The 27,480-nt window shown below is 44.7% G+C and overlaps 1 protein-coding gene across 3 annotated transcripts in view; it reads right to left on the bottom strand.

Annotated features, from left to right (window-relative positions):
• The window catches only part of Sash1 (SAM and SH3 domain containing 1), a 217,634-nt gene that overhangs the window by 107,696 nt on the left and 82,458 nt on the right, over window positions 1-27,480 (bottom strand). For all 3 annotated transcript variants that reach the window (XM_040728178.1, XM_040728177.1, XM_040728179.1), the window contains exon 2: window positions 17,532-17,660. In XM_040728178.1, the coding sequence (XP_040584112.1) occupies window positions 17,532-17,660 (129 nt within the window). The remainder of the gene's footprint in view (window positions 1-17,531; window positions 17,661-27,480) is intronic.

Here is a 27,480-nt window from a genome sequence, read left to right as displayed (position 1 = left end):
TATTCATTTATTTATTTATTTTTGTTTTGGGGAACAGTGTTTCTCTATGTAACCCTGGCTAGCCTAGAAAACTCTAAGTAGGTCAGACTGTCCCTGAACTACAGAGATCCGCCTGCCTCTGTCTCCCAAGTGCTAGGGGTTAAGGCGTGCGCCACCACCGTCCAGCTAAAGGAGAATTATTTTCATTCCATGCAGTCTCAGACACTACCTTTTACAGGTCGAGTACTCAATGTTGAGTACATGCAACTGCATAATGTTGAATTCCAAAAATTTAGTGCCCTGCTATTTTATGTGGGTTCTTCATGTAGGAAAAACTTTTATATTATGCTTTCTTAGTCCCCAGGGTAAGAAGTAAGTGATCAATCAATATTTAGTGGCTTACTGAATGGCAGGATAACGGGTTTGCACGGAATGTGTTGATTTGCTTAAATTAGAAAAAACTGAGCTGGGAGATCATTCGTTCTTATGACTGCCCCACAGATCTGTGGGCAGAGCCTTCCCAGGGCAGGCACCTCAGGGTAGCTTGTGACGTGTCCTTAGTAAGGTGTTCCTTATGGCCCACCTTAGGCAGAACACTTCTGAAGCAATGTGGATGTGCGACACCTTGTAAAATGCAGTTTCACTTAATGTGAGATGCTACCTTAACTGCAACCTTATAGTTATGTTTTTGCCTATCCTATACACAAAAAATGTAATGCTGGTAATAATGGTTCCTGGCTTTATAGGATGGGAGATGGCCCTGGACTCAAGAAGCCCAATTCCAACAGCTTTAAGAACATCTGTTCTAGATTATTCATCCTCTGTCATGATTTGGGCATGGGATCGTAAAGTGTGGGTACTGCTAAGCACTGCTGCTACAACCATGTTTTTGTTTTGCTTTTTTCTCATAAACAAACGTATGTGTATTTCAGTGTTTCAGCGGTTTCTTACAGTGAGCACTCGCCAGGCCTGTTCTACAAACATTCTGGAAAACGCACAGTCCTAAGTGTTTTACAGCCTCTAGTTGACCATCACCATGAAGATTCTTACAGGCAGCACGTGTATATGTGTCACCAGTGTTCTGTTACAGTATGTGGTGAAAGCAAGTCACAGATGACCAGAGTGTCATTCGTCAGATGCCTCGTGACTGCCTCCGGCAGCTCAACTTCACTTCAAACACAAGGAAAGCTTCCGTGATCTGGCTTCAAGAGTGACTGCAGTCTTTAAGGACGCTGTTTGAAAATCGCTTGGTTAAAAACCCCTAGATAGGCTGTCAGTGTCAAAAGAGCTCTTTTTCTTCAGTAACAACAGCAGCATCCTACCAACATTCCAGCTTAAAGAACGCAAAACTGAACTTCCAATACTGTGTCATAAAATTTCTAAGCTCAGTATTTCTATTCCCATAATACCTTACGATTTTCTAGGACTGGATGGGTAGCCAGCTGACATATGGTGAGCTGCTGAAAAATACGCCTCAGCATGAGACACGAGGGACTGTGTGTGACACATGATCTGAAGAGCACGGGGCTGTGCCTGAACGCTGGCCGCGCTGGGGTTTATAATGGAAGACAGGAAAAGGAACAGTGAATAACAATATACCGGGCAGAGGAGCATGATATACACACACTAAAACTGGATGGGTGTGCGGAAAGAGATACACAGGAAGTCAGGAAGGGTCAGCACAGGAAGTGGCATCAGAGCAGCTTGAACTAATAAGGCAGAAGGACAGTGGTGATCCAGGGGAAGTGATGTGACCCCAGGGTCTGTGTTTTGGGGGTGGGGGGGGAGATCCCAACAGCTCACACACCAGTTAACCTGGCATCAAAGGGAGCAATCAAAGGGAGACTCTGCCTCACAAGGTGGGAAGCAAGGAGACTGACAGCCACGGTTACCCTCTGACCTTCACACATGGGCATTATCTTAGTTACCTTTCCCCTGCTGTGATGAAACACGACAAAAAGCCAAGTTGGGGACTAAAGGGTTTACTTGGCTTACATATCCTGAATCACAGTGCATCCAAGAAAGTCAAGGCAAAAACTCAAACCAGACAGGAACCTGGAAGCAGGAACCTGCATACAAGATCCTTGATGCAGCAGTTGATGCAGAGGCCATGGAGGGGTGTTTACTGCCTTGCTCCTCATGACCTACTCAGTCTGCTTTCTTATAGAACCCATGACCACTAGTCCAGGTGTGGCCCCGCCCACAGTGGCCTGGGTCCTCCTACATCAATCATTAATTAATAAAATGTCCCACGGGATGAGTTTGCCTACAGCCCAGTCTCATGGAAGCGTTTTCTCAATGGAGGTTACATCCTCTCCGATGACTATACTTTGTGTCAAATTGACATAAAACTAGCCAGCACACACACTAGAGCAGACATGTACACACACACACACACACACACACACACACACACACACACACACTTTCTCTCTCTCTTACTTCTTTAAAATCTCTTGATAACAGAACCTGACAGAGAACCTCACACACTGTACTTAGGATGAACCAAGCCTAAATTAATAGTTTACAGTAGTAAATTCTTAAAGACAACATAGAAGGGAGGCTTCCTAATACCAGATACAGCAATAATTTCTAAGGTCATGACACCGAAAACCTCAGGCAAGAAAAAAGTATATTAATTGGACTCCATCAACATTATAAAAGTTTATGCCTTAGAGTACAGTATCAAGCCTAGGGAATAACAAACTGGAACAGAAGAAAATATGTGCAAATCAGAGGTCTAATGAAGGATTAATAGCCACAATAAATAAAGAATGCCTACAACTCAACAACAAAATAACTAACCCACCTCCCAAAAGGGGAAAACATAGGTGTAGATACTTTTCCAAAGACTATATGTCACCTGAACTACATGAGACACTTTCAGAAACACCGCACAACACCCAAAGATGTTGATCCTCAGGAAAATGCAAATCCAAACCACTATGAGATGTCACTCAAATCTGTTACAATGATATTATTTACAAAACAAGCAGAAAGTAAGCGTTGATGCACATGTGGAAAATGGGAATGCTTGTGCTCTGCTGGCAAGATTAAAATAATGTCACCACTAGAGAAAATGATGTGGAGTTCCTCAAAATGGCGACGATCTAATTCTATGTGATCAGACAGTCAGTTTCTTAAGAGTATAGGGACGAAGTTAATTGAAAGCAGCCATTCTTGTCAGGTGGTGATGGTGCACGCCTTTAATCCCAGTACTTAGGAGGCAGAGGCAGGCAGGTCTCTGTGAGTTGAGGCCAACCTGGTCTATAGAGTGAGTTCCAGGACACAGAGGCTATACAGAGAAACCCTGTCTCAAAAAAACAAAAAACAAAAAAAGAAGTCATTCTGGATATACTCCCCCCAATGAAATGGATGCAGGATTATGCACTCACAATCACAGGTCAATGTCAATAATGAAATGGGAAAATATAGTGTATGAACACAATAGAATTATTCAATATTGGTCAATCTTAGAACAGAAATTGTAGGCTGGCTAGATGCAAGTCTTGATGAGCTGAGTCATCAGGGCAGAAGAGAGAACCGACTCTACAAAGTTGTCTCTGACTCAAATACAAGTGTGCACATGTAAGTGCTGGTATTTTCAGAGTCCAGAGGAAGTCGTATCCCCTGGAGCTGGAGTTATAAGCTGTTGTGAAGCGCCCTGTGTGGGTGTTGGGAACCCAACTTGGGTCCTCTGAAAGAGCAGTATGTGCTCTTAGCTACTCTCCAGCCCCCTAAAAATATTTTTTAAGAAGGAAAGTGTGACAGATGACCCAACATGAATGAACACTGAAGACATTGTGCTGCGTGAAGCAAGCCAATCAGAGGAGGATCAATACTCCCAGGGCTAGGAGTAGGGTGTTGCTGTGCAAGAAGAAAGGGCTTCAGCTCTGAAGGGAAAGGCAAAGAATTTTGAAGGTGGATGGTGGAGATGTTTGTACAGTAGTGTGAAAAGCACTTAACAATGGGGATGATGGGGCTGGGAAGCAGTATGTGGCATGTTCTATCCTCTCTAGCATGGGGGAGGGAGCGCTGTGAAGAAGAAATGAGCTCAACCAAAGAATTCCACTCTCCTTTCTATCCCTACTGTGGTCAACACCTTCTAGACTGTGCACCGCCCCCAACACCACCATCACCCTCTACCCTGTCCAGAACGCTTCTGAGCTGAGAGACCAGGCCCATGGCACCACTCTCTCCCTTACTGGCCTGGATGCCATCTTTCTCAGTATCCGTCAAGTCCTAGAAAGGAGCCACAGCTGGGAGCAAGCACACAGAAGAGGGGTTTAAGCAGGGGCATCAGGAATCTATCTGTATGCAAACAGCCGCACTGTTTAACATAATGGAAGAATTACAACAGCACTAAGCAAATGTCAAATGGCTCCTTTCTTATCTCTTGCAGCTCAGAAGCAGGCTTTCCCCCTATTGGGGTGGCTCACACAGAATCTCTTAATGAAGTCGTTCACGAGTGCTCTTTGAAGCTCATCTGGCCAAAACTACTAAGCAGAAAAACAAGTAAGTGATGACTGAACAAGTCAGAGTAAAAGGACAGCAATGTTCTATCAACACTTACGCCTCCTTGAGGCAGGCCAAGTTGACATGCACCCAGAAATGAGAAAAGTGACCACCTGGAGTGATCTACAGTCCTGTCTTTTTTTTTTTCCCCCCTGTCATTGGTCCATTAAAGGGTCCAGTAGTAAGGCATCTCTGTATGGGAGGAAAATACCTCCAAGGTGTCCCAGGGAAAGAGAGGGGATGCAAAGGGTATTGGGATGTCTGGTTTCTTTTTTTCTTTCTGTCTTCTGTTCTTATTTTCTTTTACACACTGAGTAGTTAGCGAAAGTAACAGTCGCAGTGTCAGTGTAAGCCACAAGGCCTAGTCTTCCTCAAGCTGTGCGGGATACAGAATTTGGAGCTCGGTGGAGCAGAACAAGTTTCTATGGTGAGATGGAGTTGAGGACCTGTGTCAAAAACAAAACTTGCCCAAGCTTCCAGGGTGGGTGAAGAAGGGGAGTGAGAGCTAGGACTGGCGGCTGCTTGCTGTTGACCGTGGACGAGAAGGCAGAGGACTCTGGCTAGGGAGCAGGTGGTAAGACAGAGGAAGGGAGCTGGAGGGGATGAGGACAAAGAGCTGGGGGCAAGAGCAAGCATGAAGTGTGCTGAGGAGAGTGGACGAGAGGGCAGGAACACCCACAGACAGGCAGCCCCTGGAACACCCACAGACAAGCAACCCCTGGAACACCCACAGACAGGCAGCCCCTCAGTAAATTCAATCTCAGCCAGGCTACACCAGGAAGGAGAAGCCGGGCAGATCTGCGCCTCCTGCCAGGCCTCTCGCCCAGAGTCATGAGGGGAAAGGGCATCAGGGCAGGAACAAGGGGGCTTCCTTTCTCCCCTCCTCCTCTCTGTTCTCCTTCTCGTTAATATCCTCCAGTCTACCAGCATCTGCTCACAGCTCACATCCACAAAACACACACACACACACACACACACACACACACACTACTACCACCCCACCCCACACACAGTACACGCACACCACAAGCTGCCAGAACGAGAATGCAAGCTCTTGGAGGACAGCTAGGCCTGTGAGCTGTGTGGAAGGTTCCTGTCTAGGGTGTGCCGGAGAGAAGGAGCAGGAAACTTGAAGAACACCGTATCAGCAGTGTATAAACTGATGGATGCTGTGCTAAGGCAGAGCCCAGTGTCTCCTTGGGTCAAAACTACAGGTATTTCCCAGTCTGGGCGGCTTCTGATGCAGGATCACTTTCATCGTCTCTGCTGCTCTCCAGTCCCACAAACACTCAGGCTGCTCCTGTCAGAGCTCGTCATTGGGCAGAATGGGGTTTGAATCAGGAACAGAATGCTGGCCGAGCGTGCACCAGGCCCTGGGTTCAATCTCCGGGAAGCCCTCCTTGCTCCCCTGAAACTAACAAGAGAAGGCACACGCGGCACCAACAACTGGGCTGGGGACCGGGGTGGAGCACCCTCACTTAAATGCATTTTTCTCCTATGTTTTAGTTTTTACAGGTTTTGTTCTCATTGGATTCTGGAAGTATACACTTTGATATCTATTATAAGACAACAGTCTATCTCTTAGAACCACATTAAAAAAATAGGTTTATAAAGGCAACCCTTAAAGCATGAAAGAGCTTTTTATTACCTAATATACTTTAATTGGGAGCCTTTCCTCCTCTAATTAGATGTGTGAACCTCAACATACTTTACATTTTTATTAGCCAGAAGATTCATCTGCAATACAGGCACTTCCTTTTTGGAATCATTAATTCCAAAGTCTTTCTTGCTTAAAATGAGCTTTTCTTAAGTTTTTTTTAAACTATAGAATAATAGAAAACTTCATTTTAAAAAAACTTCATTTTTTGATGACAAAAATCTAAATACCTCCCAAGTGCACAACCATTGTGACTCATTCTTTCAACAAACACTTATTGATCACATATCCTATACCAAGGCTTGTTCTACCCTTGGAGATGCAGCAACAGACAACATATTTAGTGTATGGTCCCCATAGAAAGGTGGAAAACAGAACTGAAGACACAAAGGAATTTTGGAGTTAGCAAAAGGTTGCACTATTTTATGAAAATATTGCGAACCACTGAATTGTATGTTTTAGGAAGTAAACTGGGTGGGTTGCTCCTTTGGAAGTTTGGGAGGGGATGTGTGATAGTTTTAACATGACAGACAGCTAGTAAATGTCTTCTAAAGAACACAATCAGAGCCACATTGAGGAGGGCAGGCCTATAATCCCAGCTTTTGGGAGATTGAAGAAGGACAAAGTTTAAGACTGCCTGGGATGACACATGGAGACCTTGTCTCTATCAATCACTCGATTGATCAAACGATTGATTGATTAATCAATCATCTACAGCATGTAATAAAAAGATATATACCTAAAAGAAGATGAATGTGTATATATAAAACCTTAATTATCATTGTAGTTGGCAATAATGCTCTGCCCCTATATTTTGAAGTCCAACCATGTCATACACCCAAAGTTGAGCTGTCCCCATGTGTTGGTCCTGTTTCCTGTTCACTGCATGGCATGAGCTGGGAATTATTCAAGCTATCCCCATCCTTAAAGTAAGTCTTTCTACAGGGTGCCCGTCTCAGACAGGGCGACTGCTCTTGGGACCATTCCCGCCAGACTGTCCCTTTCACTGGCATTGTGACTTTCTTTCATCTTGGTCCCATCTTCCTAGGGGTTCAATCCATCTCCGTGGGAACAGGGGAGAACTAGAGGTTGGAGTCTGTCCTAAGCAAATCCCTGTCCAAGTGTGACTAACTCGATCTTTCTCTGGGAGTGTCTTGTCCTATTGTAACATGACCTCCCTGATACATGGCGGTGCCTCCTATCTTAACAGCAAGTTCCTTGTGATACCAAATTACTAAAACACAAGAATTCCACTGAGTATTTGGGTTCCTTTTGTCACGTTACCATCTAGCAACACTTATTCTCAGGTAAAATGCTCAATGCCATCATTTACCAGGCTCAACGAGAATTTCTAAATCATCTACAATTTTTACATAAAACACTAAAAGTCACAAACATGAGGGGAACGAGGATCAACCAAAACAAAGCATCTATAAAATGCCATTTTTAAAAAATCTGTTACTTTGTATGCTAATTAATATACATAATTTTTAGTTAGACTATTATGCAGCTTTCTAAAATTAGGTTGCCTTATTAAATAAACTCCCTTTTCAAGAAAAAAATTACAGGGCCAGCAATGTGACGCAGCTAGTAATGGTGCCACCAAGCCTGACAACCTGAGTTCCACCCCTGGGACACAGGGAGGAAGGAAAACCAACTGCTTGCAAGTTGTCCTCCAAGTTCCACATGTATGGATGTGTGTGCATGTACATACGTGCGCGCGCGCATGCACACACACACACACACACACCACTGCATTCGAGGGAGGGGGTACGCACACACAAACAAACAGAAGTAATCATAAGGAATAATAAATTGAAAACAATGTAAGGAATGTCGCTCAACAGACCCCTTAAAGTTCAGAGTTGTCCAGCAGAATTTCAAGGTATGTCAAGATGGTTGAATCTATTTTAAGCAGTCTGGAGCAGGCTGAGTTCTTACACCTACTTTAATTTTTTTTTTTTCTCTTTATTTCTAACATTCCTTACTGTTACAGAGCAATTCCCTCTAGCAACGAATCAGAAGTCTTGGCATTTCCTGTCATTCGTCTGTGGTAGGCCAAGCATCATGAGAGAAAACACCAATTATAATTCTATGTTTAATAATTGAATATTAGATATCATATTTCTACACTAGAGATTTTTTTCAGTTTTACAAACATATTATGACTTTTGTAATAAAACTTTAAAAGATTAGTATTTTATAATATGCATTTTTATACTGTCCTTTCATATATCCTTGGGTGACATACCACCCAACGATTTAATATGTAAATCCAGAGACCACTCTTAGGAGGGCTGGGAGAAGAAAACAAGGCTAGCAAGTGGCCTGGATATTCAGAGAATATAGCACTAACTTCGTAGTCAAATCTCCATCTTTGAAACTTTGAAACATGCTTATTGTTAAATACTATTAAGCTCTAACCTCCTGATATTTAGTCTTATCAATAACTAATCTCTTCCAGGTATGATGGTACACTTGGGAAACAGAGGCAAGGAATATGACTTCAAATTCTGGTGCGCTCTCTCTCTCTCTCTCTCTCTCTCTCTCTCTCACGCACACACACACACACACACACACACACACACACACACACACACAATCTGTGAAGGATATTCACCAAATGCCTGGGCTTGGGGGCAGCACAGATTGGAACATGGCCATGGGGATGGTCATCTCCATTTCTGTTTGGATCACTGGTTTTTGTCTCTGCCCGATGGATATCACACAACTAACTGTTCATACCCACCCCGCAAGGTCATTAAGAGACCTCAACAAGAAAAGAGATGTGGAAACCTCATCAAACCTACTGTGCTTTTTAAATTGTCACATTGACAATCATCAGCATGGCGGTTAGCACAGCCTCCTTCACTCCAGCTCCCTGCAGCAAATAAAATACCCTGAGGTTGAGCCACACAGAGCTGTCCTAACGATAATTATAGCATCGCTGACATGTAAAAGATTCATCAAAAAACATTAAATAGTAAAATGTCCCTTAAGTTAAGATTCTCCCTTATAAAGAAATGTTTAATCTCTATGCGTTAGTGGCCGACTCCAACCAAAGAATTCTGATAAAATACCAAAACAGATTCCGACAGATGAAAGAGATCAAAGGAATAGCTTAGAGAAGAGAAGCCCACACCCTAAGGAGAAAGGACAAACACAAACACAAACACAAACACCCTTTGAAATCACATATGGAAATCCATCTTCCTCTTGGCATTTCTGTTAAGAGAGCCATGCCTCTGCCGCCGCACTCATTAGAAAAATAACGCACACCCCCACAAACACATCCAGATGTTCACGAATATTCATGACGTGCTTCCAATTTGGTTTGGACTTGTCCTTGATTTATTTTTGATTAAGTTCCATCAGCTTCTGCTGGGTCTATGAGATAAATGGCGTTGCTGTAGCACAAATTTAGACCATCTTCGTATTTTAAGTAATTGCAGAAAGTCTCTCAAACTACCCCCTTATAAATGAATAATTTATTCACGGGCCTTGGAATGCCAAAGATAGAAGCCATTGCCTCACTCCTGAATCTGAACTCTAACTCTACTGCTAAAGGTGTTAAATGAAGTCCCCACTTGTAATGCAGGGCCTGCCTGGCATGTGTGCAAACCGGCAGATGAAGAGGGTGGGGATGTCACTGATTTTCTTTGATGAGTAATGCAGGGTATATGACAGAAAAGGAGGGAATTGTGCTCTAAAGGCCCTGAGATTCCCATGTCACCATTCTGGCTTTGTCCTCCCAGACACACGGCTGAAAAGCTGAACCAACCAATTACAGAAAACCAGTTATATCAACAGTTCACGATTTTGCTCTCTGCCTCTTAAAGCTGGTGGTAGAGGCACCTGCCAGTAATCCCAGCATTCGGGAGGCTGAGGAATTAGGAATGCTGGAAATTCAAGGGTAGCCTGAAGCAGAGAAAGTACCAAGTCAGTCAGGGCCACACAGAAAGACCCTGCCTTAAAAAAAAGTAAGTGGATAAAAGAGTAGAAACCTTGAAGCTTCCAAACTAAAAGGAAAAAAAAGCAACTGCAAATCAAAATATCCTGCTGCAATGGTAATATAAAAAGAGGTTTTCAAAACATAGCCAACCATTATACTTGGCAATGGGGCTAAGGAGTCATATCTCAATGAAAGAGGGCCTGCCAGGTACATACAAGGCTTGAGGTCAAATCCCCAGCATTTAGTGGATGAATGAATTCATAGGGTGTGTGTGTGTGTGTGTGTGTGTGTGTGTGTGTGTGTGTGTGTGTGTGTGTGTGTGTGTGTGATGACCCATAGATATTGTTTTTTGCCAGAACTGAGGTAGAAGATCAATCTAAAACATGGATCTGTGGACCAAGAGGTCAATGGCAGCTATGACATCAGCAGCAAAGATCACAGCCCAGACCCTGGTGACTGCCACTCTGTTCTCTACAGACATGTCTGTGACCCTATTCCAGATGCTGACTCTTCCCATGCTCCTAGGTCCACCTCAGCTCTCAAATCTGACCTCAGGCATTACAGACATGGCCTAGAAAACGTCTTTTAAACTGCCTGAAAACACAGACATTCACCACCATGACAAAATATCTGAGAAAACAACTTAAAACAAGGAAAGGTTGACTTTGGCTCACGGTTTAGGTGGTGTAAGTCCATGATCCGCTGTTCCTGACCAACTATGAATGGGGAGTCGAGCCTCAGGCAGGGAGCATGTATGTGATTAAGCTTGATGACAAGTGGCAAAGAACAGAACAAGGAAGGGGACAGCTTTTCCTCCTAAACCATGAACCCTAGAAACCTACCTCCTCCCACAGGTACCACCTCCAGAGTCTCCCTCGCCTACCAATAACCTCCATTAATTATGACTATATCCATGACGAATTGACCTCTGATAAAGTCAGCACCCTCTCGATACAATCACTTCCAAATGCTCCATCCGTTTACAGCCAAGTCTTTTAATTCATGAGTCTTCAGGGAACACTTCGCCATCAACCCCAACATATCCCTTTAAACTGTGTCTCATTCCAAGACCAAACTGCCTCTAGTGGGTTACAAATTAAACATTTCTTAAAATAGCCTGTAATTAGCTTGTGATTAGCACATATAAATGACATGCTAATTTTTTTAAAAAGTGTTTGTTAAAAGTAAACATTTAGATCACACTATAATTTTGGCAAATTGGTTTCAATATTTCAGGGTTCAAAACAAAAGTACTGGCCCTGGGCCTCACTGGAAAGGCCTGGCAATAATGCCATGTGCCTCCTGCTCCAGGGAACTTTTGATTTTTCCATGGAGAGGCCTCTTTCACTTGACTTTCTTGGCTTTTTTTTTTCTCCCCAGCTGATGTGAATTTCACTGGCATTCAGGAATTCTCTCAGACCTACGTAAGTTAAAACAACAAATAGCCAAGTTTTCCCTTTCTGGCAACTGTTCCTATTTAAATATTTTTATTTACATCTATTTTTCCCTATGTGTGCGTGCTCATGTGTGGAGTTGGGGGACAGAGTCTCAGGTAGCTTCTTTGGTTGTTTATTTTTGAGGCAGGGACTCTCACTGAACCTGAGGCTCACCTATCGGCTGGACCAGCCAGCTGGCTAGTGAGTTTCAGGGATCTGTTTGCCTTCGCCAACAGCCAGCATGAGGACTGCGGACACAAACCACAGTTTTTGGCTTTTGCGTGCATCCTGGGAGTCTGCGCTCAGACCGTCCTGTTTGAGTGGCAGATGCATCTCGGCCAGGTGTTTGTATTTTAACCAGAATACATGGGGGGCAGTTTCTTCTTCCAGACACAGTGCCTCTCATCGACCAAAACCAGTCATTTCTGATCACTTGTGAGCAAAGAGATGAGGTTGCCGGTGCGTTATTGAAAACTCCTCAGATCTGTTCCCCTACCTGACTAAAGCATCGCACAGGTGTCTGTGACTGCACAAGCAGCCTGCAAAGATGTCCAAGGAAAAGATGAGACGCCCCGACTTCATTGCTGGATTGGCAAAGTCCTCCTTAATAAATGGAGGTACCATATGCCAAGGTCAAGCCCAGCACCAAGAGGTCTGGTTTATGGTGACATTCACTCCGTGCAATGCACAAAAACTGCTGACTAAATGGGGACCGGCCATGGAAACACAAGTGTGACTTTGTCTGAGAGGAGCCGGGGTAGGGGCAGGGTTACCATCTGGCTTAAGATATAATGCCTCAGTGTGTTTTGACATCAAGTGAGCGAATCCCCCAGCAGAAATGGACTTCGGGCTCCATTCTCAGGCCCACTGATTCCGATGGCAATCTGCAAGTCAACAGTGGCCCAGAGCTGGAGAATAAAGGAGGCTAACACAAAGCGAAACAAAACGAAAACAACTGCCTTTCAGAGCAGCCAGTTTGGGAGGGTGGGGGCTCCATGGGGTAATTCAGGAGTGTATGTAACATGGTTCTCATATCTGACGGAAACCGGAATGGGAACACTAAGGGTCCTGCTGTCCCATATTCTCAGCTCTGCATACCTTCCCTAGCAACCCCAGTATCCTACAGATCCAAATTAGGTGACTTCACATTCCCTATACTTCGGGGAATATTTAGGAGCTCCAGTGTGCAGAGACTATGCTTTCCACATACTCCACTGTCTACATAGAAAAGTGATCCACAGAAGACAAAAAAACCCACACAGGGTGGACTGAGCATATCCATCCAAAGGAAGCTATGGCAAACAAGAACAAATTCACCTTGGTCCAGCCAGCCAAGGGGCATGAAAAATGGAAATATTTTTGTTTTGTCTTGTCTGAAGGACAAATCAGCATAACACTGTGCTTGATCTCTTTCTGCATTTGATGAGCCAAGGTTCCGTGAAGAGCAGCATGAATCTGTTCCCACAACCTTCAGTCCTTGATTCCAACTACAAGGAACACATGATGCTCCATGAAGGTCTCATTTTCCCTCTCAGCTTTTGGCCCTCACCCAAACTATGACCTTGACCTGTGCCTTGGGTTATTCAACTTTATGCTCCCCTCTGCTGTCAAAAGATGTCATCAGCCTTCCCAAATTCTTCGTATTTGAGAAGCCCAGGGGTCACTTCTAGGATGCTTCCAAACTTTCCTACTGAGTCAGGGACTCTCTTCTACATTCCTGTGTGTCCTCAAACAGTCTGCTAGCTCCTCTCGTGCCCAGTACAGTCTACCTTCTTTCTGGGTAGAGAAAACAACTTTTCTTGGCACCTCTGGAAAAGCTACAATGCCAACTACGTACAGGCTCTATGCTCGCTAAATATTTTCAGTTGATTACACACATGAACAAACTCAACAAATGCTTATCAGGATGGACATAGATAATCCACCTGAGAGAACTGCATGACTGTGCACTACAGTGTTTACATTTTTAACCTAAAAGCAATCGCCTTCAAAGAGTCACCAGAGAATTGTGGGAGGAGGGAGATAAGAGCAACAAGATGCTGGGAATTGCTGAAGACGGGTGTCATGCACAGGAAACTCACTGTCATGTGCTGTTTGTGTGTTTGACATTTCCCTAAATAAAAGCTGAAATCCCATACCCCTGTGCTCATGTGAATAAGCATTAATGAAGTTTCAATACTAGAAAGTCTTCAGCACTCCTGCAGGAATGTCCAAACTGGGAAGAGGAAGAAAGGGAAGGAAACCAACAGCTTGTCTTCGTTCCTCCTCTTAATTCTGAGATAGTTATAGATGGGGAAACTGAGGCTTGATGGTGAGTAAATGAAAGAGCCAGAATTTAAACTTTTAAACTTGTGTCCAATCCTCCTACCTCAGCTTCCTAAGTGCTAGGACTACAGATGGTACCACCACACCTGCTCTTATTGCTGCTATATTACTTAAGAGCTATATCTGGAAAGATTGCATTATCTGGGATGGTTAACTTGAGTTAATCTGAAAAAAAAATTATTAAAATTCCAAGAAATAATAGTTACACTCTAGAAGCATTCCCACACCAGGGACAGTGGCTCATCTGGTGTCCCCCTTCGGGGTAATCCAGTGCAGTATCTTTATTTGTGTTTCCAGTATGCAAAGACCTGGCTGAGTCTCTACCTGGCTCTCTTTTTCTCTTGTACACACATCACCATGATAACAGCTTGGCAGAGACTTGAGGCCAGGTTTTACCAAATGCCACCAACCGTAGGTCACCACAGGTGGAGATTTCTGCACCAGCTCTATGCCACACCAAGGGCCACACACAAAGTTGTCTTCTGCAACACTCTGAAGACTTAACCTCAAAGACACCTTGGAAGTGAATGCTACCAGTAATAATAGGCCACCAGGAGCGTGTCCCCTTTTCTGGCCAGGGTGCCGTTCTGACAGATGCCAGACTCAGCATCACGAGGGATAAGCCCATTAAGGGCTTGGAAAGCTGCTAGCACTTCTTATCGCATCTTCTCCCAGCCAAAAAAATAATCGCATGATGCTCAAGGTGGTGCCAAATGTGTGGAAATATGGGCCTCTTCCCTGCTGCACACAGACCCTAATGTCCCTATCCCCAGCGGAAGCCAAGGCTGCTGTCCAAACACACCAATCCTTTAAGGCCTATTTGGTGCTAAGTAAAAAGTGTTCCCCATCGATATACGAATCAGAAACTCTGCATGGACTGTGGAGTGACTACCATCTGTACTCTCTGTTCCCTTCCTCCACTCTGGCCCCAAGGACATGTCACCAAATGCTGTATGCTAGTCAGGCCCTCGACAAATAGCTTGTCATCTAGTCCAGAAAGGTAATTACCAACATAATTATCAAAACCTTTTATTTTTCAGGGCTAAGTCGAGCATCTCTCTAGGAAAGCCGCTCTTCTGGTCTGTTTGTTCTCCAGCTGATATGTTATTAGCTCTTAGGGACCGTGCAGGGGTCCTCATCCCTGACATTTCAAAGCAAAACACAAATATCTAAACACCTTTCTACAAAATATCTTTCTCAAATGCCAAATTTTAACCCAGAAGGTTTAGACTAAAACAAAGCCATAAAACGATTTTAACCTGTCACCCCCCAAACTTCCTGTACTCGTGTTAGCCTTTTGGTTTGGTTTTAACACAGGGTCCCAGGTACAGGATGGCTTCAAACTTGCTATGGGGTGGAGGACAACTTTCAACTTCTGTCCTCTCCTCTCCACTTTTCAAGGGCTAGGATTACAGGTATACACCAACATACCCAATGTAGGTAGGACTGGGAATTGACCTCAGAGCTTATCAACTGATCCATATTCCAATCCCTTGAAGCTGTATTCTACATGGGTTTGTAACCACATGATACACACCCAGCCTCTGTTTGTCCCGTGGAATGTCTTAGGCTACTAATACATGATGATGTCTTTACCACTTGGGTAAATTTTTCTTTCTCAAAGTTGTCTCTCAGTTTCTTTGCCAGGGCAGCCTAGGAACACAGAACACAGCTCCTCTAAATTCTCGCACCGGAAGCTGGTGCAAACAGGTGAGCATGGAAGTGATGATATCTGATTTGTTTGAAGGAAGGGCTGACATTCCAGAAATACACTTAAAATCCGGATAGAATAAAATAAAGGGGGGATTAGAACTGAAAGTTAGAAGCATACAAGAAAAGGAATCACCATTGTTGCAAACCATGACAAGCCCATCACTGAGACAGGGAACTCTAAGCAGGATGCCAACATTGTATGTGTGGCCCGAAGAATGGATGACCTGAAATGCACCGATGTCTAGGCTCTGGAGCTGTATAAGTGACACCTGCAAATCCATTTGCTAACCTGACCAGCAGCAGCCTTTCCCTCTTTGACTTGCCTGCAATTACAGTGAAAGAAGACATGAATGTGGCCCTCTGGGATCCTACTGATCTCTCTAACCACAGTTTCAAAATGAGCAGTGGAATCCCCAGCCTGGTTCAAATTAGCTCCCATCAATTTTACCCGCCTTTGATGGGAGCTAATTAAGCTCCCGTGATTTTTCCCCCCAGACTGTCTCTTTCTGCCCTGGATGAGAACACACTAAATTAGGCCCATCTGTCTAAACAGGAAGAGGGCCACTTACCCCACTGAGGGCTTCTTTTCCTACTGAGAAGCGGCCTTAGGGGGTTCCCAAATGCCGTGGGGGAACTACGGTAACCCCAAATTGACACAAGCTGGAACTCTGAGAAGAGCAGCCTAGTGCTGTGTCAGCCATCATGCACTGGTTCACAGGCACCGTTTCCTTGTACAATCAGATGTCTGAGAAGACTGTACCCTATGCTGTGAGACTACCATTCATTCAAGCTCCAAACGACAATGATCAAGAACTAAGGGTTGGGGCTAGAGCTCAGTGGTATGGCACTTGCTTAGCATGTTCCAAGGACCTGGCTCCATCCCCCAACAGCCAGCAGCAGCAGGACAGGTGATGTACCAAAGTTGGTAGAGTGTTTGCCTGGCATGCACAAAGGCCTCCTCAGTTCCATCCCCAGCAATACATACACGCAACATGGTGCTGCCGGTCTATAGTCTCAGCAATTGGGAATCAGAATCAGGGGGTCGGGAGTTCAGAATCATTTCTTCCCACTTGGTAAGTTCAAAGTTAGACATGAAACTCTATCTCAAAAAATGAAATAGGGCCAATGAGAAACAACTAAGAGGCAGGAAGCGGAAGTGGGTCCAGTTTAAACCGGTAGGTGTAAGGGATGGGAAACCTGTGCAGATAGGAACTACCAGCACACAGTTAGATCCGGGGCTCCACTAACTTCACAGACAGATGTTTACAGTTCAGGCAAATGATTCCACCATCCTTTTGTGAGAGAGCAACCGTATCTTCAAATACAGTGCCTGCAAAGGGATCCCAACCACACTAGAGAACTGTAATGACGTGTTAAGTAAAGCAGTAGGAAGTGATTTTTTTTAATATTATCCAAGATTGTCTTACAGATTTTTTTTTTAATTTTCAGATAAACACTGAAATCACATGAAAGCCCCTTATTGCCAGGGGGAAAAGTTATGACTGACTTGTGACTTCTTTAAATTTCATTTTACTTTCCAAAGGCTCACTGGCAGAGAATTCACCTAACTCATCACCCATGGCAGGGGGTTCGGGGGAGGATGGGACAAGGAAGAGAAATGAAGGAGAGAACTTGCCTTGACAAGTCCTCAGCTGTTAGTCAATAAAAAACACAGTATCAACTGGCCACTAATAGAAATATCCTTTCTCTTTAAGATTAAAAAAGAAGAGAGGTCTAGCCTTTCAGCGACTGCACAAATTTGTTCAGCACTCAATCAAAAGAACAGGGTTGGTCTTTTGGGCATCTGGTGTTTCACCACCCCTAGCCAGAAGCCGGCAAACCGAGCCTCCAGACACAGTTGGGGACCTGAGAAGGGTGGAGGGGCTGGAAGACCAGAAGCATCGATGGGAACTGCCCTCCTCAACAGCAGCCTCACAGCAACACGTGTACTCACCAAATCCAGGTCCTGGGAAACCCGCCGCTTGCGGAGCTCCTCCATCCGCTCACAAACATCGGAGAAGCAGGTATTGTAATAGTCTGCATACTGCTGTGCCAGGTCATCGATGTTTCCCAGGGAACCATCCTGAGGGGAGGAGGAGAGCGGGGGAGAACAGAGGAGGTCAGGTGAGTCTCCTTTAGAAACGCCGCCCAGCATCAAATCCCCTCCTCCCCTGCTGCTGAGTGTTATGGAAATAATGGTTGATATTCTTCATCACCTGGTACACACCGGCCAGGCTAGGTGTTACATGTGTGATGGAATTCCCAGGCCAGTCCTCGGATATGGGGCCAGTTCTTTTCCTAATTTTATTTTTGGGTAAACTAGCCCATAGAGCATGAGTAAGCCGCCTGTAGATGTCAGGGCTAACAAAAAGCCAGGTCTCTCTTTGGATCTACTGAGACCAAACCCATGGTGACCCACTCATCCCTTGCCTAGCATGGCTGAGAGCGGAGCCACCAGGGAAGAAGTATAGTTAGAAGTCACTGTAACGGGGCCACTGACACCCAGTGGTGGTTATGGATGCTCAGTATTTCCCAGGAAGCTACTGAAAGTCCCAGATGTCCAAAAACTCTCAATGAGTCCTGCAACCCCAGGTTCCATGAGAGGAGGCACCACCTAGGGCATCCTGCGTGCCCTCACAAGAGACCAAAAAAATAATAATAATAATAGAAAGCCTTTAGTTATTTGTGTTTGTCAGGAGTCATCATTCATGGCGGTAGTCATTAATATTCATGTTGTTCATTATATTGATTATTCATTAGACATTCAGGCACGAGAGCACATGGCACAAGTTCGCCTAAATAAATAAGTAAACATGTCACTTGTCTCTTCACAGAAGCAGGCTCCCAGGTAGTCCTATGATTGTACATCCATTTCTGTGATCTCTCAATTACCTAGCTCATTTCTCAACCTCTTGGTGACACGGGGTTAATGACAGCGCCCACCACGCAGCAAGCAGGAACGGAGCGTTGTCTCTGAGCATGCCAACCGGCTGGCACACAGCAAGTATGTGACACTCACTTACCCGGTGGCATTCAGTGCAAGAGGTAATCCCATCGCACTTTTGCTCAAGGCTAGACGCTAGCGGATTCCTCGGCACGGGTCTGAACACCCACACAGAGGGTGACCGGAATGCTATGTGTGTTTGAACTAGACATTTCTACTATCACTGTCTCCCACCCAGAACATACCTCCCCTCCTCTGTTTCATGGCTTCCCACGTGTCTTCCCTAATTTGGGGAATAGGCGACTTGAACAGGAAAGCCAAGTAGAATGTGATTTTCTTAAGACAGCCACAGTGTATAGATGACCTAAAGTTCATACCCAAATATCCACACTGCGGACCGGTTGCCAGTCCCTTGGCTATTGATGTTTGTGCAGTGTCTGTATCAAGAGATCTCTCCTAGCAGAGCAGCCTTACAGACAGTAGAATTGGGGTTAAACGTCTCCTGAAGTCCCTCTGCTACAGCTTAAGCCAGAAAGTCAGAAAGTCTACGGCACCTACTGACCACCTCCTCCTACTTCTGCGTTTTTTGGTTTTAGGAACTAAGGGAGGGGAGAAACAGAACTTGCAATAAATGGTTTTCCAGAAATGCTCCTTCTGTTTGACCACGAACACGTTCTGCCTTGGAGGGAACTGCCTCAGAGCTCCTAGCACAGAGTGGGAAGAGAGAGATGCAGACAAGGCCAATACGATCTGGGAGCATTTGGACATGTGTGGGCAAAAGTTATTCTCCAAATACAAGTCACCCTGTCTGGAAACACAGGCTAGACACGGCAGGAGAGGAGGGAGACTACCATCTGCCCTCCCGGGCGCCAGTGAGGACGGACAGAGAGATGGAGATGAGGGGAAGACCAGTGTGTGCCCTTCCCAGTGTGTCTGCTGTCCAACCCCCTGGCATGCACTAGATTCCAACAGCAGCCAGGCCTCTAGAGAATACCAGGTTCCTCATTTTCTAAGTCTTTCCATACTGTGGTGCTATCCTCACCCAAAATTTCTGTCTTTGCCCATCATGGAAACAACAGGCTTGTCACACTGGACCAAATACATAAGTTCCATCTTCTAATACCCAAGTGTCATACTTCATGTTTCCCCTTGCCCTATGTGTGTGTGGGTGGGTGGGTGTGTGTGTGTGTGAGCCTGTTTGCAAGTGTGTACAGTGCCCACTGAGGCCAGAGGAAGGTACTAGATCCCAGTACTTGGAATGACAGACAGTTTTGCGCCACTGTGTGAGTGCTGGAAACCAGAAACGTGAGTCCTCTACAAGAACAGTTCATGCTTTTAACCCTGAGCCATCTTATCTTTCCAGCTCTTGCTTGCTGTTTTTGAACAACAACAACAAAATCAATCTTTCCCTCTCGAACATACACAGACACTCCAAGTGGCTTTCCAACTTCTCTCACACACACAACCACATTTAGTGGGGAGTGTGGTTCAGCTAATAGAGTCCTTGCCTAGCGCACACAGAACCTAGGCTCCATCTGCAGCACCACATAAACAGGGTCTAGTGAAGTGGTTTGCAACCTGTGGGTCACCAACCCATGGGGTGAAGGCTGAAAAACCCTTTCACAGAGGTCGCCTAAGATTACCCTGCATATCCAATATTTACACCACAATTTGTAACAGTAGCAAAATTACAGTTACGAAGTAGCAATGAAACTAATTTTATGTTGGGGGTCACTACAACATGAGGAACTGTATTAAGGGTCACAGCATCGGGAAAGTTGAGGACCACTGGCTCAGGGCTCCATGCCTATAACCCCAGCCTTGGGAGGTGGGGGACAGGAGGATCAGAAGTTCAAGGTCATCCTCGGCTAGATTGCTAGTTGGAGACCAGTCTGGGATATATAGGGCCCTGTCTCAGACAAACAAACGAATGAATACTTATGCACAATTTCCCCATTATAAACTATGGAATCAGTCACACTGACTGTTTTCTTGGACTGGTCCAGGACACCTGAAAACATTAGAAGACAATCACTTATAAAACTATATTCAAACCAGGCTTTTTTTCACTCTCATCACATGTCCTAGGGACAGTCAATGCTAGGAGGCTTTGTCTGCTGGCCGTTTTCTCATACTATCCCAACAGTCGGCTTTTTAATTATATCCTGCATTGCTGAGAACTCCCCTGGTACTCTGGCGGTCTAGAAAAAACATTTCTGTTGGTTCTGAGGAAGCAAACATCTGTTCTGCTCCAATCAGGCCACAGCCAGCCCATATTTCACACCTTCAACATGGCGGTGTGGCCATTCCTCATTTGTCGCTCAGTGGGTAAGAATTTAAAACGGGGTGGCACAGCTGCCTTTACGTGCACCCAAATCACTTTCCAGATGTGCAGTGAGTCCCCATAATTACTACCTTCATGTGCCCTGATGATTTAAAAGCCAACATGGCGAAAGACTACAAGAATGTAAGCGTCTTTTAAAAGTAGGTCTTGACTGCAGTATCCACAAAATTATCTTTTATGTCCCAATCAAATTGAACCAAGGAAATACCTGGTGATTTTCTCTTTATCCACTCAAACTCCAAGCTCTTAAAAAAAGGGGGGGGAACTAGTAATAATGATGAGGGAGGGAGGAGACTCTGGGCAATAGTGAATTTTACAGTCTTGATGACAGCGATGCTCTCTGCGGGAAGTCTAGTCTCCAAACTCATCCAGGTGTATGCATTAACTATGCATAGCTTTTTATGGGGCCATCATCTCAAAATCTGTTCTCTTCTGGGTGTTTGTGGGTGGTGGGGGTTGGGGGGGCTAATTTATGTTCTAAACTAACACGCTCTTGTTTGAAATAGATACACAGCCACTTTTCCAGGAAAATATTTATTCCCACTAAGTATTTGCAACATGAGCCTGTAGGGGGAATTTGAATAACTGCTGATCTTCCACTCCACAACCAATCTTGCTTTCTGTTTCTGTTTTTGAAGACAGGGGTCTTGCTATGTAGCCTAGGTTGACCTCAAGCACATGACAATCATGCTGCCTCAGCCTCCCCAGTGTTGGAATTCCAGGTGGGAGCCAACACACCCACAGCCTGCATCTCTCACATTAAGGGACACTGGTGATATAAAATAATCTTCTAACAAAAATATGACTAAATCATGTTTACAATTGTCATCATGAACACCATTCAGAAGACACCGAGACATTCTTTTTTTCTTCTTTTAAAATATTCAGTGTTGAAGCTACAGAGACAATCGGAGAGTCAATGGGAACTTGTTGCTCTTGCAGAGGACCTGAGTTCGGCTCCCAACACCCACATCAGGAGGCTCACAGCTGACTATACTAAGTATTCAGTTTCTGTTCTAGAATTTATGTACTGCCTAATCTGTTTCACTTCCTTATTTTGCCTTTCTTTCCTTTCTGTTTCTTATAAATTCCTTAAAAGACTATTTAAGTAGATTGTTAAAAGTTTGGGCCATATTATCTTCCTATAAGAATTCAACTTTCCACTCCATCTTTATAAACAAGGAAACAAGGCTACAGGCAAGTCCAACTTCTCCTTCCATACTACAGAAGCAACATGGGGCACGCGCCTAGCACCACCGTCTGTGTGAATGAAATCTGTGGCACACCATCATGGCCAATACGGTGGATGACAAACTGTAACTTCCTCCCATGTATACCTAGCACTCTCCTCTTCCACAAAGGCAGCATAAAAACAGAGACAAAGCGCTTTGAATAAACAGTTCAGATTGAGCGGACGGTTCTTGTGACTCAGGGGAAAGAACAGCTTTGTTCTCTCAACAACGACTTTACCAGTATTTCTCAGACTCATCCCAATGCACTCTCAGTCTCTGGAAAATGTAAAAGTGAAGGTTCTAGGAAAATAGAAGCCGTACAGATGGCTACTTTTGCTATTTTTGCTCTCCTCTCCCCAGATGTCTTTTATGGCTTAGAACATCTTGACAGACTTAAAGAGGGACGAAGGAGACAAAGCTAAGAAAACAGCTCTGAAAACACCAGGAGCTACAATGAGATGGATCTTATGTGGATTATATGCAAATGCATGCAAGTGAGTCAGCGGTCTTCTTATTTCTTTAAAAACGGTTATCCCAGTGTGTGTGTGTGTGTGTGTGTGTGTGTGTGTGTGTGTGTGTGTGTGTGTGTTATAACGTGTACACAGGTGCCCAAGGAGTCCAAATGAGGGCATCAGATCTCCTAGAGCTGGAGTTACAGGTGGTTATGAGCCGCCTGATATGGGTGTTGGGGACCAAACTCCAGTCCTCTGGAAAGGCAGTTACACCCTTAACTGCTGAGTCGTTTCTCCAGCCCCTAGTTTCTTATATTGTTTCTATAAAGGTAAGCACCCTATGAGAAAGCCTTGTTATAATTCCTTGAGAGTTGAGGGGAAGAAAGGGAAGCAAACTTCTGGTTTGTATTTTGTTTCTCTTTTTCTGTTCTATGTACACGCATGAATTGCTTTATAGAATATAAATTACGTGTTTTATTTACATTATTCCTCAGGGAGATGGAGATATGTGTAAGTTCACGAATGTACACACACACACCCCACAAGTCAAATCCATTAAAAGAAATCACTACACCACAAGGGAGTCTAGCTGATCCCCTAAAATGAATTCACAAATATTGTCATTCTTGATTGACTTGCTTAAAGATGTTGAGCCGATGAAAACTCTGAGTAGCCTATCAGGTAAAAACCATTGTAAGCACACACAAGACTTTAATTCCCGTTTATGCCCTCAGTTTCACTGAATCCGTGCAACACCACCACTCAAAGCAACTCTGTCACCCCATCCCATCCCTTCCCGTGGTGTAGTTTTAGAGAAATGTGTCAATTATGTGATAATTGATCTCAAACAACTGACTAATCTCTAAGGCATCAGTCCTAGTATTTCTACAGATGGTTTGGACTGGAACACAGGAAAAAAATTAACACATAACAACTACGTATGTACACTAAGGGGAATTCTGAGATCATGGAGATGGGGAGGGAGGCCTCTGGGAGTGTATGTGACCACGTGGCAGGTGGCTGGAGAAGGGTTGACTTCATGCCTTCCATTCCCCTCTCCAAAATACCCAGAACTTGCCAGAACCTATATAAGTTAATTCTCAGTTTGGCAAATGATGCCCCACTATTGTGTTTAGGTGTGTCCCAGTTACCACAGACTGTTCCTGGGAGAAGGCGGGATGGAGCACTCGCTCATTCCTTAACGCCAGACTCTTAAGGCTAGATTGATGGGTTCTACATAATCTGGAAGAAAAAAGTATGGGGGGAAATGGGGCTATAGCACCCACTCAATAGTGTTATATCTACTCACAAGCATCTATTAATATCAATTCAATGTATTTTTGTCTCATTTCTATAACTACAATATTAGAGTGCAGGTCAGTGATACAGCTTTTGTCTAGCACGTCGGAGGCCATGGGTTCCATCCCAGCAGCATAGATACAATGACAAAAGCAAAACACACATGACTACATTCTAGATGTGGCAACTGGCATCAAGAACACAATATAAAATCACGAAACATGAATATTTATTGTTGCTGGACAGATGAGCAAAGTGCATCCCTTAGTTTACTTAATGTGGCTACCTGGTTAAGCCTCGGGAACGTGTTGGAGGGAGTCAGTAAATTGCATGTGTAGCGTAAGGTTTCTTTGCATTGCAGACTCTGAAATATTCACTGTGTTAGCTATCAGTGATGGGAACCCAACTGAAAAAGCGGTAGAGAGCTGGGCGCCAGTAATCTGCCTTTTAAATACAAGTATAAATTCAGCCCCCAGGGCACACTCAGATTTAGCAGATGGCAATTTTAGATTGAACTCATTTTCCATGTCTAAACTGCCCTGAGCTTAACAGAATCCCAGATCTGGAAAGAACAGCACAGCTAGCTGGACGAGAATGAAGTCACAATTTTGGGCCATGGTCACACATCTTGATGAGGGTGAATCACACTTTTCTCAGGCTGATACCTTGGCACCCGAATCTGAGAACGTAGGCCTTTTTTTTATTAGGTATGACTGACCAAGACCTGACTGGGAAAAACTAGTCTGTGATATTCCCAAACTGTAGCAGTTAAGTATGGCAATCACAAAACTTCAGACGACGATGTTAAATGCACCAGAGTACGCAAGTCCTTGGTCACTTTTGAGAACTCTGTTCTGCTTGGAGCCCGGCTGGCCTTCTCTGCTGGACTTCTGCTCAACTAGCCTTTCCTTAGTGCAAATGGTGAAACCACTGTTCTGGCCAACTCCATCAAACCTGACTGGCAGCTCCAACTGTCCAAACTGTGTTGTGACACTGCTGCCAAGAAACCACACATTTAAGAACTAGCAGGGAATACCATGCATGATGTCTCAACTCCAGACATCGGTGTCCATCGTGTACTCCCCATGACACATACAAATGGCCTAACTTGATAATCCTATTTCGTCTACAAATCATGAGATGGAGAGAGCCAGGGAAGGCACAGAGACAAGAGTCAGCCATAACTGAAAGCTCTAGTGGTGACATCGCAGTTCTGGGACGGTCTCTCTACTTCTGAACACATGTGAAATTTTCTATTGTAAAGGGTCTTTTTTAATTTTGTCTGTGGGTTGGTTATCACCATGAGACTTGGTAGAGCTTTTGAAGCCTCCAGCTAGAACTCATCCATGTGTTTTCTCAGGACCTAACTCCACAGCAATACCCAACACTTAGTGAGTAACCTAAAACATGCCTATCGGATGTGAGCGGGACTGAATGGAAGGCAAGAGCATACTCTGCCCTTCCCGAGAGAGAGAACTGTGGCGTTCATTCAGCGACTGTGAACTGAGCGATTTCCAGCCAAACCGGATTTTTTTTAAATGGTGTTACTTTGACTTATTTGTCTGGGTTTGAATGTGCGATACCACACCATACATAGGAAAGACCAAAGACAACTTGTGGGAGGCAGTTCTCTTCCGCCGTGTGGCTCCTGGGGATCTGTAGAACTCAGGGTCGTTAGGCATTGTGGCAAGCTTTCTACTTACTGAGTCATCGCACTGATCATTTTAATGCATAATGGTGAGCTTTTAGTCAATTCCTGTTCTCACTGACCTTAGACCTACAAAGCGGGTCTCGTGAGTGAGACGAGGAAACAGGAACGTTGTATCTCTAGAAACTGTGGTAAATGCAAAACCCTGGGAAGCATGGGAAGCGTGGTTCCTGGCAGAAACAACTCTAACTCTTATGCATGAAGACACGGTCCCACCAACAGCCTTCCCAGAGGAAAATCTACCTAAGGCTAAAGCATCAGATTGCGGAGGTGTGACAGTCCAGGGACCGGTGGGGAACCCCAGGTTTGGGGCTTGTGAATCAATAATCACGCAGAGCTACTTAAACTGGGAGATGAGCCGGGCGATGGTGGTGCACGCCTTTTATCCCAGCACTCGGGAGGCAGAGGCAGGCTGATCTCTGAGTTCGAAGCCAGCCTGGTCTGCAAAGCTACACAGAGAAACCCTGTCTCGAAAAACCAAAACAATAAATAAATAAACAAACAGACAGATAAGCTGGGAGGTGGAGTGCAGGCACTCTGCATAAAATAGGCATGTGCCTCAGTGGCAATCAAATCACACAGACTTCAAAGACGGTGGCACTGATCACACATGGACGCTTCCTTGAGACTTGTGACACGGCAGCACCTCGTCCCTCACCAGCAAAAAAACCACACTAACAGAATGAGGAACCCATCCAGGAAGCCCATCTGGTCCTTTCCACCGTGTCTCACTTCTGTCAAGTTACGAAACCACCCGTGCTGCCAACACCAACATTCATCCCACAAGGGACCCTAAGGGAACCACTACCAGGGTGTCTCTGTCTGTGACCCATGCCAGTGGACCCCTTCCCATCCTTGTCACAGAAACACTAGCAGCTCAGCAGTAAAGACAAGGTCCCCTTGGGCATTAGTCCTTTTTCCAGGGATAGCTGGAGGAATCACGCTGTAGTCAAGGACATCAGCCATGGACAAGGAGGTCTTACATGTGAATCCCACTCTGCCAATTACTGCCTGATGGTCAATGGTAAGATATTTCAGCGTGTACCTCTCCTTGGACTATAAAATGGGAGCAGTGTTGCTAACCAATGGGCTCTGATAGGATTAAGTAAAATGTTACAGTACAATCTGTAGCAGGGCCACTGGTGCTGAGTCATTGTCCTCCATCAACTGGAAGGCAAAAGGCACCCCATTAGTTGGAAGAACCAGGTCATATCACACGGTCACTTCCAGGATTCCAATTTAGTGTTTACTGAGACACCTAGGATATCAGGAAGGGTCTTAAATATGGCTTCCTCTGATCATCTTAAAGATGAGTAAATAGAAGCTAGGGGCCAAAGTGGGTGATTCATCTCAGGGGACAGGAAACCAAGTTTCTTACATCAGCACAGGAATTATTTCTTAGTATTGCCACTAAGCGCTGATTATGTTCAACATGAAGAAGGCCATACATTTTGATGTGATCCAAAGGCTGCTGTTTCTTCCTGCTTATCTATCTTGTCATTTCTCTTTTCTGTTTTGGAGGCAGGGCATCCCTGTATGTAGCTCAGGCTAACCTGAAACTCACAGTGTTCTACGTGACCATGGGCTGGTCTTGATTCTTATCCTTCTGCCTATTACCACGATGATCATTTTGTTGTTGTTTTGTTTTGTTTTTGATGTTGTTGTTTTCCTTTTGCTCTTTTTGTTGCTGTTGTTTTGAGTCCAATCTCACTACATAGCCCTGGCTGGCCTGAAACCCACTATACAGACCAGGCTGTATTTGAACCTACAGAAATCTGCCTCCTGGATACTGGCAGCAAAGGTATGCACCACCACCATGACCCAAAGCAGCTTCTTAGAGCAAAGGAATTAAAGGGAATGGTGTAGTATGGTTAATTGAGGTCACTAAAGACTGATGCCAACATTAAAACATTAAGAGTTTGAA

The sequence above is a fragment of the Mesocricetus auratus genome, unplaced genomic scaffold (genome assembly GCF_017639785.1).
Source record: "Mesocricetus auratus isolate SY011 unplaced genomic scaffold, BCM_Maur_2.0 Super-Scaffold_100018, whole genome shotgun sequence".
In the NCBI taxonomy this organism is placed as follows: Eukaryota; Metazoa; Chordata; class Mammalia; order Rodentia; family Cricetidae; genus Mesocricetus; species Mesocricetus auratus.
This window is presented reverse-complemented; position numbering and strand designations above follow the sequence as displayed.